At 40.0% G+C, this 13695-nt stretch overlaps 1 protein-coding gene across 4 annotated transcripts in view; it reads left to right on the top strand.

Moving 5' to 3' along the window:
- The window catches only part of LOC129771139 (TBC1 domain family member 16), a 32133-nt gene that overhangs the window by 9917 nt on the left and 8521 nt on the right, over nt 1-13695 (top strand). For 2 of the 4 annotated variants that reach the window (XM_055774528.1, XM_055774529.1), the window contains exons 2-7: nt 3579-4653; nt 4711-4907; nt 4961-5462; nt 5520-5664; nt 5727-5789; nt 5849-5908. In XM_055774528.1, the coding sequence (XP_055630503.1) occupies nt 3593-4653; nt 4711-4907; nt 4961-5462; nt 5520-5664; nt 5727-5789; nt 5849-5908 (2028 nt within the window). In that variant the 5' untranslated portion in view covers nt 3579-3592. The remainder of the gene's footprint in view (nt 1-3578; nt 4654-4710; nt 4908-4960; nt 5463-5519; nt 5665-5726; nt 5790-5848; nt 5909-13695) is intronic. The other 2 variants (XM_055774530.1, XM_055774531.1) reach the window with 2 other exon arrangements.

The following is a 13695-nucleotide window of genomic DNA, read 5'->3' as shown; positions in this document are numbered from 1 at the left end:
AATACATATTTTTAATTTTTTTTTAAATTTTTTCATACAAAATAGAAGTCATGCAGAAAATTTAAAAAATGGGCCCAAGATTGTAAAACTATTTTTGACGAACTTTGTGGAACATCGAATTTTTAGGAATTTTCGAAACTTCGAATTTTTGTATGTCAACAATCATTTTCAGCCACAAATTATGAATCCGGATGTGATTTAAAACAAAAAAGGTTATTATCAATCTCCTTCTAAATGTAGCCATTCTCGAAATATTTAAAAAAATATTTCTAATTTATTGTGTTTTTATAGTAAATAATCCCTTTTAATATGTTTGTCGTGTTATACCGTTATGTTCATGAAACTTTATGAATTTGCAAAAATTACAAGTTTTTAAAATCTGCATTTTTAGGACGATTTCATTTGGAATTGCTGCTATGTGAATGGCATTGGAGCCTCATATCGCTTTGCCAAGGATGTTTTATCTCACATATCTTCAGCGGACTATTTTGTTATGAAGGCATTATGAGACGCTGCAGTAGAAAAATGAAATATGTGATGAAAAAAATTAGATTACGTACAGAAAGTCAAAGCCCGAAGAAATAGCAAACCTCATTGGATGCTATCTTGGCGTGGGTACAAAAAAAAAGGAATAGAACACGAAACATCACACTAAGCGAATATCGTTTGATCATGAAACTAGCGAATAAGGATTCATTTGTCCCTTCAAAGTGAAGTGCCGGAATCCGGAGCATGACGTTCAATGCAATCACTAAGCAATGTTAAAAAGCGTAAATATTCGTTCAGAGCATACCGAAACAATAACTCACCGCAGAACTGGAAGTGTATGTTTCAGTTTGCAGAACAGTGTAATGGAAAAAAGTAGAATGCGTCAATTTAATCATAGGTATTTGATTTTATGGTATCAGGTATTGGCTGTAATGGGACGTTATAGAGACTCATTTAGCTTCTGAAACAAAAATTATACTTTTTCACGATCTCGTTTGAGGAGTTAGCTGAATGATGTTAGATTAGTTGTCCATAATTGATAATCAGGTCATGTACAAACATATTTGTATTCAGAGCCCGATGTTGAAACAGGAAAACTAAGAAACTAAGATCTGGCATCTGTGTTGGGAAATGGAATGGAATATGGAATTTGAAACCTGCAATCTGATTCTAATTTTGAAATACAGTATTGTATCTGAAAAGTGTCGTATAAATTTTAAAACTATATCAAGATCACCGGAATCAGAAACTAAAACCATTATAAAGAGATTTCATAATTCAGAAATGATGAATGAAATCCATAATTCGAATTCCGTGATCCGGAGTAGGGATCCTCAATTTGATTAAAGAGTCTGGGATAGAAAAAAGAAGCTTGAAATAGCTATATTAAACTAAGCCTCAATTATCTGCATTTTGAGTCCTGAAGCTTATGAAATTGTGTCTGGAATCGTAATCTGATTACTAATCAAAATTACTCTGACAGAATTGAAGATTTTTTGTAGAGATGCAATTGAAGAATTTGTTTTTTGTTTTGTTTTATATTTTGACACTCCATGATATAAATTCATATTCTGAGTAAATTATTTTCGAGATACTGACTACTGCCAATCTGGTGTTTTTTTCAGACTCAAGCTTTCTCATAACTTTTAACCATCCTGTTCTCAAATACTGCAAATCAAGGCAAGATTCTTTTGGTCCATTTAAACCTTTTTTTTTTATTTCAATGCATTGTATCCACTTCTTCACGGATGTTTTCAACTTTAGAAAGTAATTAACCGTCGTTTGTTGATTTGTTTTCTTACTGTCTCGAAGTAGTACGTGATGCGGTTTACATGCTGACAGAGGATCAATTAGGAATGGGGGGTATGCCCGACCCCCTAACGAAAAGTATTGTTTTGTGAGATCTGCGGGCATATATTGATATGTTTCCTTCACAGAATCATTGTCTAGTTCGTTTGCCATGAGATATAAGGAATATCAGTACATTTGAATGGTAATTTTCTCAAGTAATAGTCAATTTAGAAAACTGCCATAAAAATGAAGCTCATCAACCAGTGCGGGTGAAACCGGCACCCCATGGGGGTAACACCAGTACCCTACGGGGTAAGACCGTCATCTCAATTTCTCAATATATATACTTGGCAACAGATGAACCAGTTTGAATGTGACTGTCGGCAAATAGAAGGTATTCTAATTCTAAATGTCGCTGTCGAGTATGATTCGGATCGTTCTACCGATTCCGGAGATATGGTCGGAACAAGTTCCGATGAACATGGAGTATGGAAAAGAAATCACCAAACCACACAATTCAATTATAAGTTTAATGGAATCTAGGACCACATTGAACACTTACCGGTGGTCAGTTTTTCTTCTTACTTGAATCAATATCCGTCATACGACGCTTTTAATCACACTAGGATTCGACTCGAAATCACAGAGAAGTATGAGTTCATGACTGTAGGTAAATTATTTCAGGTTTTTGTGATTATGATGGCAATAAAACTAATTAAATTATGTTTATTTGTAATTAGTTTATTATTTTCGTTATGACCATATAGCCATTATTTTTCGTTCAATGATGAAGTTCATTTAGTTTTATCAAACAGCTCAAATCCAACATTAAATTTACATCAGTAGTTAAATTCATAAAAAACAACTTACGAACAAGCGATTCCATTTCTTTCAGCAAGCTCGAAAGCTAGCTTCCGTACGTCAATCTTCGTGATGCCATGAAATCGGTTTTCTAGGTCAAGTAGGTGCTGCATGATTTCCGCTTCCTGCTCCACCGTAAATAGGGTCTTTCTTGGTCTTAGTTTCGAGCTTACCGCCTTCTGAAAAATGTGATCATGTAATGTAGACCTGGGTATTCCAAAAGTCGTGAAAGCACGTTTGATAGAAACTCCACTAGCAATAGCCTCTTTTGCAAGGGTGAGGTTCTCCTGGGACCAACTCCCTCGATTCGTTTTCCTTTGGTAGCTGCGAGGCATCTGAAATTTATCCCCACTTCAAGGGTGACGGACTTACCCCGACAGCACACATTTTTTCAAGAAGACTATTTCTATTAACTTATTGCTTTAACTTACCTCAACTCGAATCCCAGTGATTGCTAACAATCCAGGGGACAAACTGTAGAGCAACGGAAAAGAATTTGAAACCGCGTTCAACAATAAAAGCTTAAACTTCACTGACGGAAAATTACATCCGGCTGCATATCATCGGCATTCGAGTTTGTTTTGATTTATAGTTTAACAATTGACGGATCATGGTGGATTCGATGTGATTGAAAACGTCTAAAATAATAAATACTAGCATGTATAGTATTCAAAAACGTAGTTTATCAGAGTTTTCTAGTAAAACTCAGGGGGTGCCGGTCTTATCCTCAGTGGCGGGCTTACCCTCCCTTCCCCTACTACGAATTGACCGTCATCGAAACGCTGAAGACATGTAAACGAAAATGGAATAAATCATGAACCATGTCACAAGTTATGGTCCTATTTTTAAAAAATCATCTTTTTTTCTCCGACATTGACAAGAAAAGTTAGCAATATCCATCGTATATCTAGATCTAAGTCTATATTCTTTATTTCCAGCATAGCCACTAAAGATGCCCATTGTGAACATATTGAAGCGAGCCTCTAGCTACATTATGGGCAGTGATGATGATGGTGATGAGAGCAGCGAACTTTTGTACGAAGATAATGAGGTACTGTTTTGCAAGAACAACATTTGCGTCCACCCGCCGGCTGTTATCCGTCAGGAGTCCGATATACTGCACTATCCTGGTTATCTCACCGTTACCACCAAAACCTTTATCGATCAGTATAATAATGCAAAGAGGCCAACACTGTTTCTCACATGGATCCCGAATTCAACCTTGAGGAAATGCCCGTCAACGGTGGAGAATGTGGCTTTCTTCCGAACGAATGGCTTGAGCGAAAATAAGTTGAAGCAACTTCAACAGGAACAACTAAAACTCCACCAGCAGCAAAAGGAATCGATAAGCCAGACGCAAATACCAAAATCCGACGTTGTCCCTAATCCACCGGAAAAGACGGGAGATAATCCATTCACTACAACGATAAAGATTGCTAATACGAATCCCTTCTTGGAGCCGTACAACGATACCATAGCGCAAACTTCAAACGATACCAAATCTATGAACTGTTCGGACTACTCCGAAACACTAAGCATTAGTTCAAATTCGGATAAGGCTAGCATCTGTAACAGCACCGAGTATAGTAGAGATGACGTGCACGACGAGGAAGAAGATGAGGGAATCATCAGCTGTGACACACATTTATCCAGCAGTATTATTGAGGAATCAGTCGAAGATCAGGAATTGAAAACTGAACTACAGCCACTAATTGAGACGGATGAATCGAAAGCAAGCACTATTATCAAGGTTTTACCCACACAATCGTCGGTCACTTCCGTGAACATAACTATCGCCAGTCCACATATCCAGAATGTGGACATTTCCCCTCCAGAGTCATCCCTTCCCCATAATGAGCGATTTATGCGTTCACTTTCTATCTCTTCTACCGATGAAAACAACCCCAATTGGATGTCTCCGGAGTTACTGGCGTTCAAGCATAATTTGGCATTCCCAGAAAGTGCTTCAGCTTCGCCTATAATTAGCAGGAAGGCCCCAGTGAAATGCAGAAGGTATACTTTCCCGCCAAATGATTGAATTTGTAACCTCATAAGTTATGTGAGTTTCAGGTTTTCGGTCGACCTCAGTCAAATGCGAGCATTGCGTTTATTCTTCAATGACGAGAACTGCACATCCGGCCAGCTGGTGATCGCTTCGCGTGAGTCTCAGTACAAAATTCTCCACTTTCATCATGGTGGATTGGACCACCTAGCACAAGTACTGCATCAGTGGCACTGTCTATTGCACAACATCAAACTTGCGCCAGGTTGTATGGAAAAGTATTTACGCAGCTACAGTTTGAAGATGTGATAGTTTCAGGTCAAGACGAGCCAAATCTTCCGTACCGCCAATTCATGGTGTGTCGGCCGGAAGTGCGAAAGTCCGAACTTCATCCAGAGGAGGGGAAAGTCAACAAGATAACAACTGATTACTTCTACGGAACGCTGCTGAACGATAAGGGCCAAATCGAGGATGACTTACAGCTGCGCAAATGCGTTTTCTTTGGAGGCCTGGAGAAAAGCTTGCGCAAAACGGTTTGGCCCTTCCTGTTGCACTGCTACAGCACTAACTCGACGTTCGAGGATCGGGCAGCCTTGGCGGAAATTCGCCGCCAGGAGTACGAGGAAATCACTAGACGACGGTTGTACTCGATGTCACCCGAGGCACAGGCACAGTTCTGGCGCACGGTGCAATGTGTCATTGAGAAGGACGTCATCCGCACAGATCGTGGGAATCCATTTTTCGCCGGGGAAGATAATCCCAATATTGATACCATGAAGAACATACTGCTTAATTACGCCTTCTATAATCCGGGAATGTCGTAAGTTTTCGGGTGTTTGTGTAGAACTCATCCGTTATATAATGTTTGCAATTTCAGTTATACACAAGGAATGAGTGACTTGTTGGCTCCTGTGTTGTGTGAAATAAAGAATGAGTCGGAAACATTCTGGTGCTTCGTGGGATTGATGCAACGGGCAATTTTTGTTTGCACACCTACTGATAATGACATCGATCGGAATTTGGTAAGTGAATCTTTCATCATGTAAGTGATATCGTATCAATACAAGCAATTATTCCTTCTTAGTTTTCACAAGAGTGTTTCCCGTCCTCTTCCGATATGAGTAGTGCTTATAAACGCCAGTTTTATGTGAGTTCCTTTCTATAGGACTTGAGTACTTTATTGATTCTATTTCAAATTTAATTTAGTTATCAAATCCCGCCAAGAAACATTACGCTCAAAATAATAGTTTGGCGTGTTTCAATAAGGTAAGCCACGTGAAGTATTTAACAAGCATATTTTCCTATTGAGCGGCTACAGAAGAGACTATACGTGTCGTGAGCAGTTTGCTGAACAAAATCATTCCTTGTTTTATTTTTCAGTTATGCAGTAAAATGAAATTCATTGTATAAATATGATCGGGTTATACCAGGTGGCGTTACGAAGAAAATATTTCGCACTAAACATAACTCTCAGTCTTCAGTAAAGGGGGTTGCCATTATACAATGGACAGACATACAGCTGTAATAGCATTGTACGCGTACAGCGTTTTACAAGTAGGCGCATAAGTCACGCAACGCTCTCTGAAGGAAAAAAAATAACGATCACGCTGCAACTATCGAGCGTGTTGGTTCTTAAGCGGTTTAGTTGTTGACGACATTTTTTTATACGATTTTTTTTGTGCAAATTGGTTGCGTGACTTATGCGCCACCCTGTACAGGTACTATCATACCATAACACGAATACTTTACATTGTACCGCATGACAAACCCACAATCAAAAATTTTAATCAATTGCATTCTTGCATTCAATGAAAAAGGTTTTTATTTAGCGCCTAAACTATCAAACACAACAAAGATCTTGGTGTCTTGGATAGACTAATTGAATGGCTCAACTCGTATCTGCGTGGCAGAGTTATTCGTGTCAAACTAGCGACAAAACTTTAATGGAGTATCTCAAGGTAGCAACTTGGAAACTTCTCTTTTCACGATTTTCTTCAATGACGCTTTTACTTGGCGATGTGTGTAAATTAATCTATGCTGATGATCTGAGATTGTACTGTGCGGTAAAGATCATTAAAGACTGTCATAGTTTACAACATTTGCTTAATGTGTTCGTCGACTGGTGCCGAAGCCACAAGTTAATTGTCAGTATTCCGAAGTGTTCCATCATAGCGTTTCACCGAATATCGCAGCCCATATTTTTCGACTACCATATTGGAGATATTGTGCTCTACAGAGTTGAACAAATAAGTGATTTAGGCGTCTCATAAGATAAAAAGTTTTCAATCGCTATTCATCGAAATGCCGTTATTGCTAAAGCAACCGACAATTAGGTTTTATATCCTTTATCGCTTAAAGGGTGTGTCACATCAAATTGCATCACGGAAAAAACGCTGTAGAAATTTAATTTTTAGGAATTATATCTTCAGCATTCGCTTATAATCAGATAAGAGTGTATAGATCACGTTGGCCATGCTTCACTGTCAATTTTTCGTAAATTTGGAAAAATGTCGTCGAACGAAAAAGAGCGTCGTGAATTAATCCTGTGCACTCATTTCGAGAATCCGGAGTTGTCACATCGGGACATCGGTAAGATGCTGGGAATCGTCCAATCCACGGTCAGCAGAGTACTAAAACGATACTTCGAGAACCTAACCATCGACCGGAAGGTGAAGAACGGCAAAAATGGATGCTCCGTCAGTGAAAAAGATCACAAGCGCGTAGTTAAGCAGTTTAGACGTGATCCGAGAAGTTCGGTCCGGGATGTCGCCAATAAGCTGAATTTGTCAAGTTCAGCGTCCAGCGGACCAAGCAGGGGGAGGGCCTGCGTACATACAAGGTTCAGAAGGCTCCTAACCGCGATGAAAGGCAAAACATGGTGGGGAAGACGCGAGCCCGGAAGCTGTACACCGAAATGCTGACGAAGCCGCATTGCCTGGTTGACGAAACCTACGTCAAAGCGGACTTTCGTCAGCTGCCGGGCCTGTTGTTCTTCTCCGCAGAGGACAAATTCAGCGTTCCGGAGGAGATTCGCAAGCAGAAACTATCCAAGTTTGCCAAAAAGTACATGGTGTGGCAAGCGATCTGCTCTTGCGGAAAGCGGAGCGCCCCCTTCGTGATGACCGGCACGGTAAACGGGCAGGTTTACCTTAAGGAGTGCCTACAGAAGCGCTTACTACCACTATTCAAGCAGCACGAGGGCCCGACCATCTTCTGGCCGGATCTCGCTTCGTGCCACTATTCAAAGGACGTGTTGGAGTGGTACGAAGCCAACGGGGTCACCTTCGTGCCAAAGGAAATGAACCCACCCAACGCGCCGGAGCTTCGCCCAATAGAGAAATATTGGGCGATTATGAAGCAGGCCCTCCGGAAGAACCCAAAAGTTGTCAATTCGGAGGCGGACTTCAAGAGAAAATGGATTTCTGTTAAAAAAAACTACAACCTGACGTTGTACAGAACCTTATGGACGGGGTAAAGAGGAAGGTGCGAGCATACGGGCTTGGGCTTGAATAAAAAGAAAATGCCAAAAGTTGTTTAATAGTTTTTATTTTACTGTCTAAAATTTTCAAAAGGATCGGTCTACTGGGCGAATTTCTACAGCGTTTTTTCCGTGATGCAACTTGATGTGACACACCCTTTACAGGCCATTGATCCGTCCTATCCTGGAAAGCGCATCTTCAATTTGGATGCCCACCAACTGAACTGGAGCTTGATAATCGAGAGGGTTCAAAAACGGTACATTCGTGTCGCCCTAGGAGATTAATTGAGGAATCTGTAGAAGAGGTAGAAAGTGAAAGCATAAATCGCTCATTATGGGGAAGGGATGACTCTGGAGGGGAAATGTCCACATTCTGGATATGTGGACTGGCGATAGTTATGTTCACGGAAGTGACCGACGATTGTGTGGGTAAAACCTTGATAATAGTGCTTGCTTTCGATTCATCCGTCTCAATTAGTGGCTGTAGTTCAGTTTTCAATTCCTGATCTTCGACTGATTCCTCAATAATACAGATTTACCTTGGCAAGACCCTGACAGCTTACTGCTATATCGTGATCGTTGCAAGTTGACACTCGTCGCCCAGAGCGATTCGGTCGAGTTTCTTGGCGGCCCAAATTCAACTGTCGGTGCGCTATAGAAATAAGAAGGCAACGATAATAATGAATTTGGATTCGACTCAGGACTACTTCTCTGTTGAATCCGAATGAAATCAACCGACTGCTAATTAGAAAACTTATTAAAATAATTTTTCAGCCAATTGTACAGTATTGCCAATGATAATAAAAAAATGAAATTCAACCGAACGTACTTATTCTATAAACTATATTCGATGACGATAAATAACTACAATTTTATTGGAGAATTTGGAATGTTCTGTTCAATCGATTGCAAAGATTCTGTGAATATATCATACCAAGAACATACGTCACTTTTTGGGGAAAATAATCGTCGTTCTTTGCGCTTGGTTGATAAAAAGCTAAATGAAGAGGCAAGTTGCAAGTTTTTTTTTCTGAGAATGAGAATAATAATTGCGCAACTCGGATAGGCCCCTGTTTATTCCAAAATTTTTTTTCTTAGGCGCCATATGTTTTTTTTTCATCCTCAAAATGTTGACCGGACTTTGCAAAATTGTAAATCTGAAAGCGAGGGAAGTTGTGACGACGAAATAGTGCAAAGCGCTAGAAGAAAAGTTTCGAGTATTATCTCATCGAGCTCCGATTCGGATATTGATGAACTATACGCAAGTGGAGACTTGAACGATATGTTAGAAGAACTTACTATAGACGACATAAAGATATAAACTTAGTATCACCAAGAGAGTTTTGTATGGACCGGAAGAGATGATAATCACTTGGAGCCAGGTCCGGACTATACGGTGGGTGCAATAGGACATCCCATCCGAGCTCCCGTAGCTTCTGGCGGGTCATCAAAGATGTGTGAGGCCGAGCGTTGTGCTGGTGGAAAACAACACCATTCCTATTGATCATTTCTGGCCGCTTCTGGTCAATCGCCTGCTTCAAACGGTCAAGCTGCTCACAGTAAAGAACCGAATTGAGGGTCTGGCCATAGTTGAGCCGCTCATAGTGGATGATTTCCTTCCAATCCCACCAAACACACAAAAAAACCTTCCTGGCCGTCAATCCGGGCTTGGCGATGGTTTGGGCCGGCTCACCGCGCTTCGACCACGACTTTTTTCGCTTTAGGTTGTCGTACATGATCCATTTTTCATCACCAGTCACCATCTTCTTCAAAAATAGGTCGAGTTCGTTCTGTTTCAGCAGTGCATCGCAGGCGTTGATTCGGTCTAAAAGATTTTTTTGCGTAAACTCGTGTGGCACCCATACATCCGGTTTTTTTGGAATCCAATCTTCTGCAAATGGTTCCAAATGGTTTTATGGTCTTTACCCAGTTCCTGGCCAATCGAGCTCACATGCCGGTCTACTTGGATGATTTCAACGATTTTATTGGTTTCCACGACGATTGACCTACCAGTACGGGGTGTATCTTCGACAGCCACTACACCAGAACGAAATCGATCAAACCAACGCTGTGCTGTGCGAATCGTTACAGTATCGGGTCCATAAACTACACGAATTTATTCGGCCGCCTTCGTTGCAGTTTTATCTCGCAGGTAGTAAAAACGTAAAATATGGCGAATTTCTTGCTTGGTGGACTCCATCTTTGACGCGCTATGCTATGACCCGATGCGATAAGTACAACACAAGATATGTTCAAGTGTTGCCATATATTGACAATATACGACATTTCTTTTTCCCCAACCCAATATGAAGCCCGATGCCGTCAACACGGATAACGACAGCAGAGATACAGGCGTGTTCCAAATGTCAGATAAACATACAAACATACTTACGATAGGTAACCGTTTAAAAGTATAGTATAAAAACTATATTTTCTATGTTTTTGATTTTTTGATTATTCTACATATCCCATATTTACATTCAAGTGCCTATTCTATCATATTCCGTTTGAAAATCCTATTCAAATTCAACGAAGAAAGTGTCACCCACATCTGGGTGACGGGGCGATCAAAGTGTTAAAAAGCTTTGTCACCTTGGCCAGGCGTGGGAAGATTTAGCAGGTAACATTTATGGCAAAGCTGCTTAACAATGAAATCGACTGCTCCCGAATGCTGTCGCTACTCGATTTGCGGGTTCCTTCTCGAGCTCTACGAAACTTCGCTTTGCTCCAACCAAGATTTTATCGGCACAGTTTTGAAGTAGGGTTCCGTCTTTCGGGAACATATTGGGGTACAAATTGAAAATCGAAAATCGAGCACATCGTGAAAATTGTCTAATTTCAACCGTTTACCGCTCAGTCATTTGCTGGTGGATTGATGAAATGTTTGCGTCAATCGATTTCGACACTCCATAAAAATTTTTTATATTGAAAAAAAATATATATGTCATGAAACTAACTATCGAACAATTGAAAAAATCTCAATCCCTGTCCTAACGGAAATACTCACATCTGAGTGGTCGAAATTGACGACACATGCGGCGGTTCCCTAAGGCAAGGCGCAAATTGAGACGCATATAGCGCGAGTAACTTGGCGCGATATTGCGCCTATTTTTGTGGATAATGAAAACAGATAGAACGGCGCAAATTGGCCAGATGACGCGAGATGGTGGAGCGCTCGTGAGACACGACGCGCGCGACGCTGTGGCTGAACCACAGTTTCTCGTGCTGGTCATGCCGGTTGTGGTAGTTGTGTTGGTGAACAATCATATAACGCCGTGGGTTTGACACTGTATGGCTGTACTGGTCGGGTGATTGTGTTAGTAAATAAATATATCGCGCAACTCTGTGTTAATCAGTCATTGTATGCGAGTGGCATGTTATTTACACCAAACTGCGACTCAATATGCGCTCCACCACGCTACGTTTGTGGCACGTATGAGTCGTGTTGGTAGTTTCGCGTTCGCTTACGAGCGCTATACGCTTCTCAATTTGCGCCTAGCCTAACAGAGACATGAAAATCAAGCTGCCTGGGGGAAATCGATATTGCAAATACATGAAAGTAGGGGGAGCTTTTGTTCCCACCGAAATGTGTTCCCTCACAGAGATATCAAAACCAAGGTGCTCGGGGAAAATCGGCATTGCAAATATATGCAAGTCGGGGCATTTTTATATTGCAAGTAAGGTGAGTGATACGATTTATTTTGCAAATTAAATTTTAATTTGGAACTTTAATGTTGGTTGCTTCGTGAAATTTCATATCAATGACCGATCGTATATTGTGAAAAATTTAGCACAAGTGTAAGTGTAAAATTGTATATGGTAGCAGTTGTGTTAAAAATGACTTGATATATGAAACGGTTTATTTCAATTTTCATAAATAAAAACCAAGGTGTGTTCCCGCTCGAGAACGGGTCGTTCGGTTTAAGCTATCTATTATGCTTTGGTGATTTTCACCCAAGGAAAGTTCATACGGCGAGAAAAGTTGGAAAAATGAATAAACATTCGAGTGGAGCCGATCTGGCGTAGTAGTAACATCCATGCCTCTCACGCTCAAGGTCACGAGTTCAATTCTCACTCCCGACATTCTTCCAAAAATGGAAGTAAAAGTGACGAACCAGCCAAATGAGTTGAAAGTCACTATAATACAGACAAAAAAAAAAAAAAACATTCGAAAAAGTGATTTCCTCTATGCTCTACATATAGTATTAGGTGTTGTTAGTCCAATTAAAATTCGCATTGGGTTGAATAAACACTCAGAAACTAAAAATTATAAAAGAAAATTACCATTTCCATTTCAAATATGTTTTTTCTATATTAAAGTAACATGTTTTTACTGATGAGAGAAATTGATAATTTTGTTCGGTATTGATAATTGTCTTATATAACATCGATGAGTTTTTTTTCTTTATTTCATCCATACATAACAAAGGAGGCATCTCATCTGGGGTCACAGAGGGTGGTTTTCATCATATCTCATTCCACTTCGGCCTCTGCTATCTGATACGCACCATCTAACGACTAATTACCATCCTTCTGTCGTCATCACTCGGTTGTAAACACTGATGGAGTAAACGAACAATACCCAACAACCAAACAAAACTGCCCTTTTCAGGGCCACCAAATCATTATCAAGGAGTTTAATTCTTCAAACATATCCAAAATCAACAGATAGCCTAACGGAATCCTACGTCAACTATGCGGTCGTGTCTCAGACACAACCCTCCTGTGACTTCTTTATATATAAAAGAGAGTTTTTCCCACGTACGTATAACTCATCATCACGGGAGAACGGCTGATTAGATATACTTCGTCCATATATTTTGTGAGTTTGTCTTCACCCAAATTATAATGATAGAGTACTTTGGAAAATATTTAAGATAATTGGAAAAATTCGAAAAAATTAACTATGCATATCTTCATTTAACAAGGATATTTAAAATAAAAAGGGAAAAATCGAAAATAAAAGGTACGCATATGTATGTTTCGCTGTGAAAATCATTATTTAGATCAATTTGACAGATCTGAACGATAACATACAAACTATCTTGAAGAATATTCGTTATTTTTTGCCAACCAAAGTATTCTCTAGAAATACATTATATGGCAGAACAACGTTTGCCGGGCCAGCTAGTTTTATATATAATGAGCTCATATCGTCGATTATTCACTCCTTTGCTCGCGTTTAGTATTTGTTCGAGCTTGGCGAGCGTTACAGCTGTTCTAGCTGTGTGGCTAGATCTGAATACTTTCATGATGTACTGTGACATTATTCATTAAGACATTTCAGTTAGAGTCTTTCGCATGAAACAGTGCAGATTAGAATCCATGAAATAAGAGATTTTGCAACTCTCTGGTACATATTCAAATGAACTCAGTTGTTAACTCGTTCGCGAATGATAGATGATGATATTGCACCAAAACTATATTAATTGGCGCGGTACACAAATTACGAAACACTAAAAATGCTGTTTTTGGACCCCCTCTCCCTCCTATGTAGCAATAAGCAACGCAAGACAAATACACCTCCCCCTTAAGTTACGTAACGCTAACATAATTTGTACACAAAGCCGAAGTT

The sequence above is a fragment of the Toxorhynchites rutilus genome, chromosome 2 (genome assembly GCF_029784135.1).
Source record: "Toxorhynchites rutilus septentrionalis strain SRP chromosome 2, ASM2978413v1, whole genome shotgun sequence".
In the NCBI taxonomy this organism is placed as follows: Eukaryota; Metazoa; Arthropoda; class Insecta; order Diptera; family Culicidae; genus Toxorhynchites; species Toxorhynchites rutilus.
Note: the sequence above shows the minus strand (reverse complement) of the source record. Positions and strands in the feature narration are given on the sequence as shown.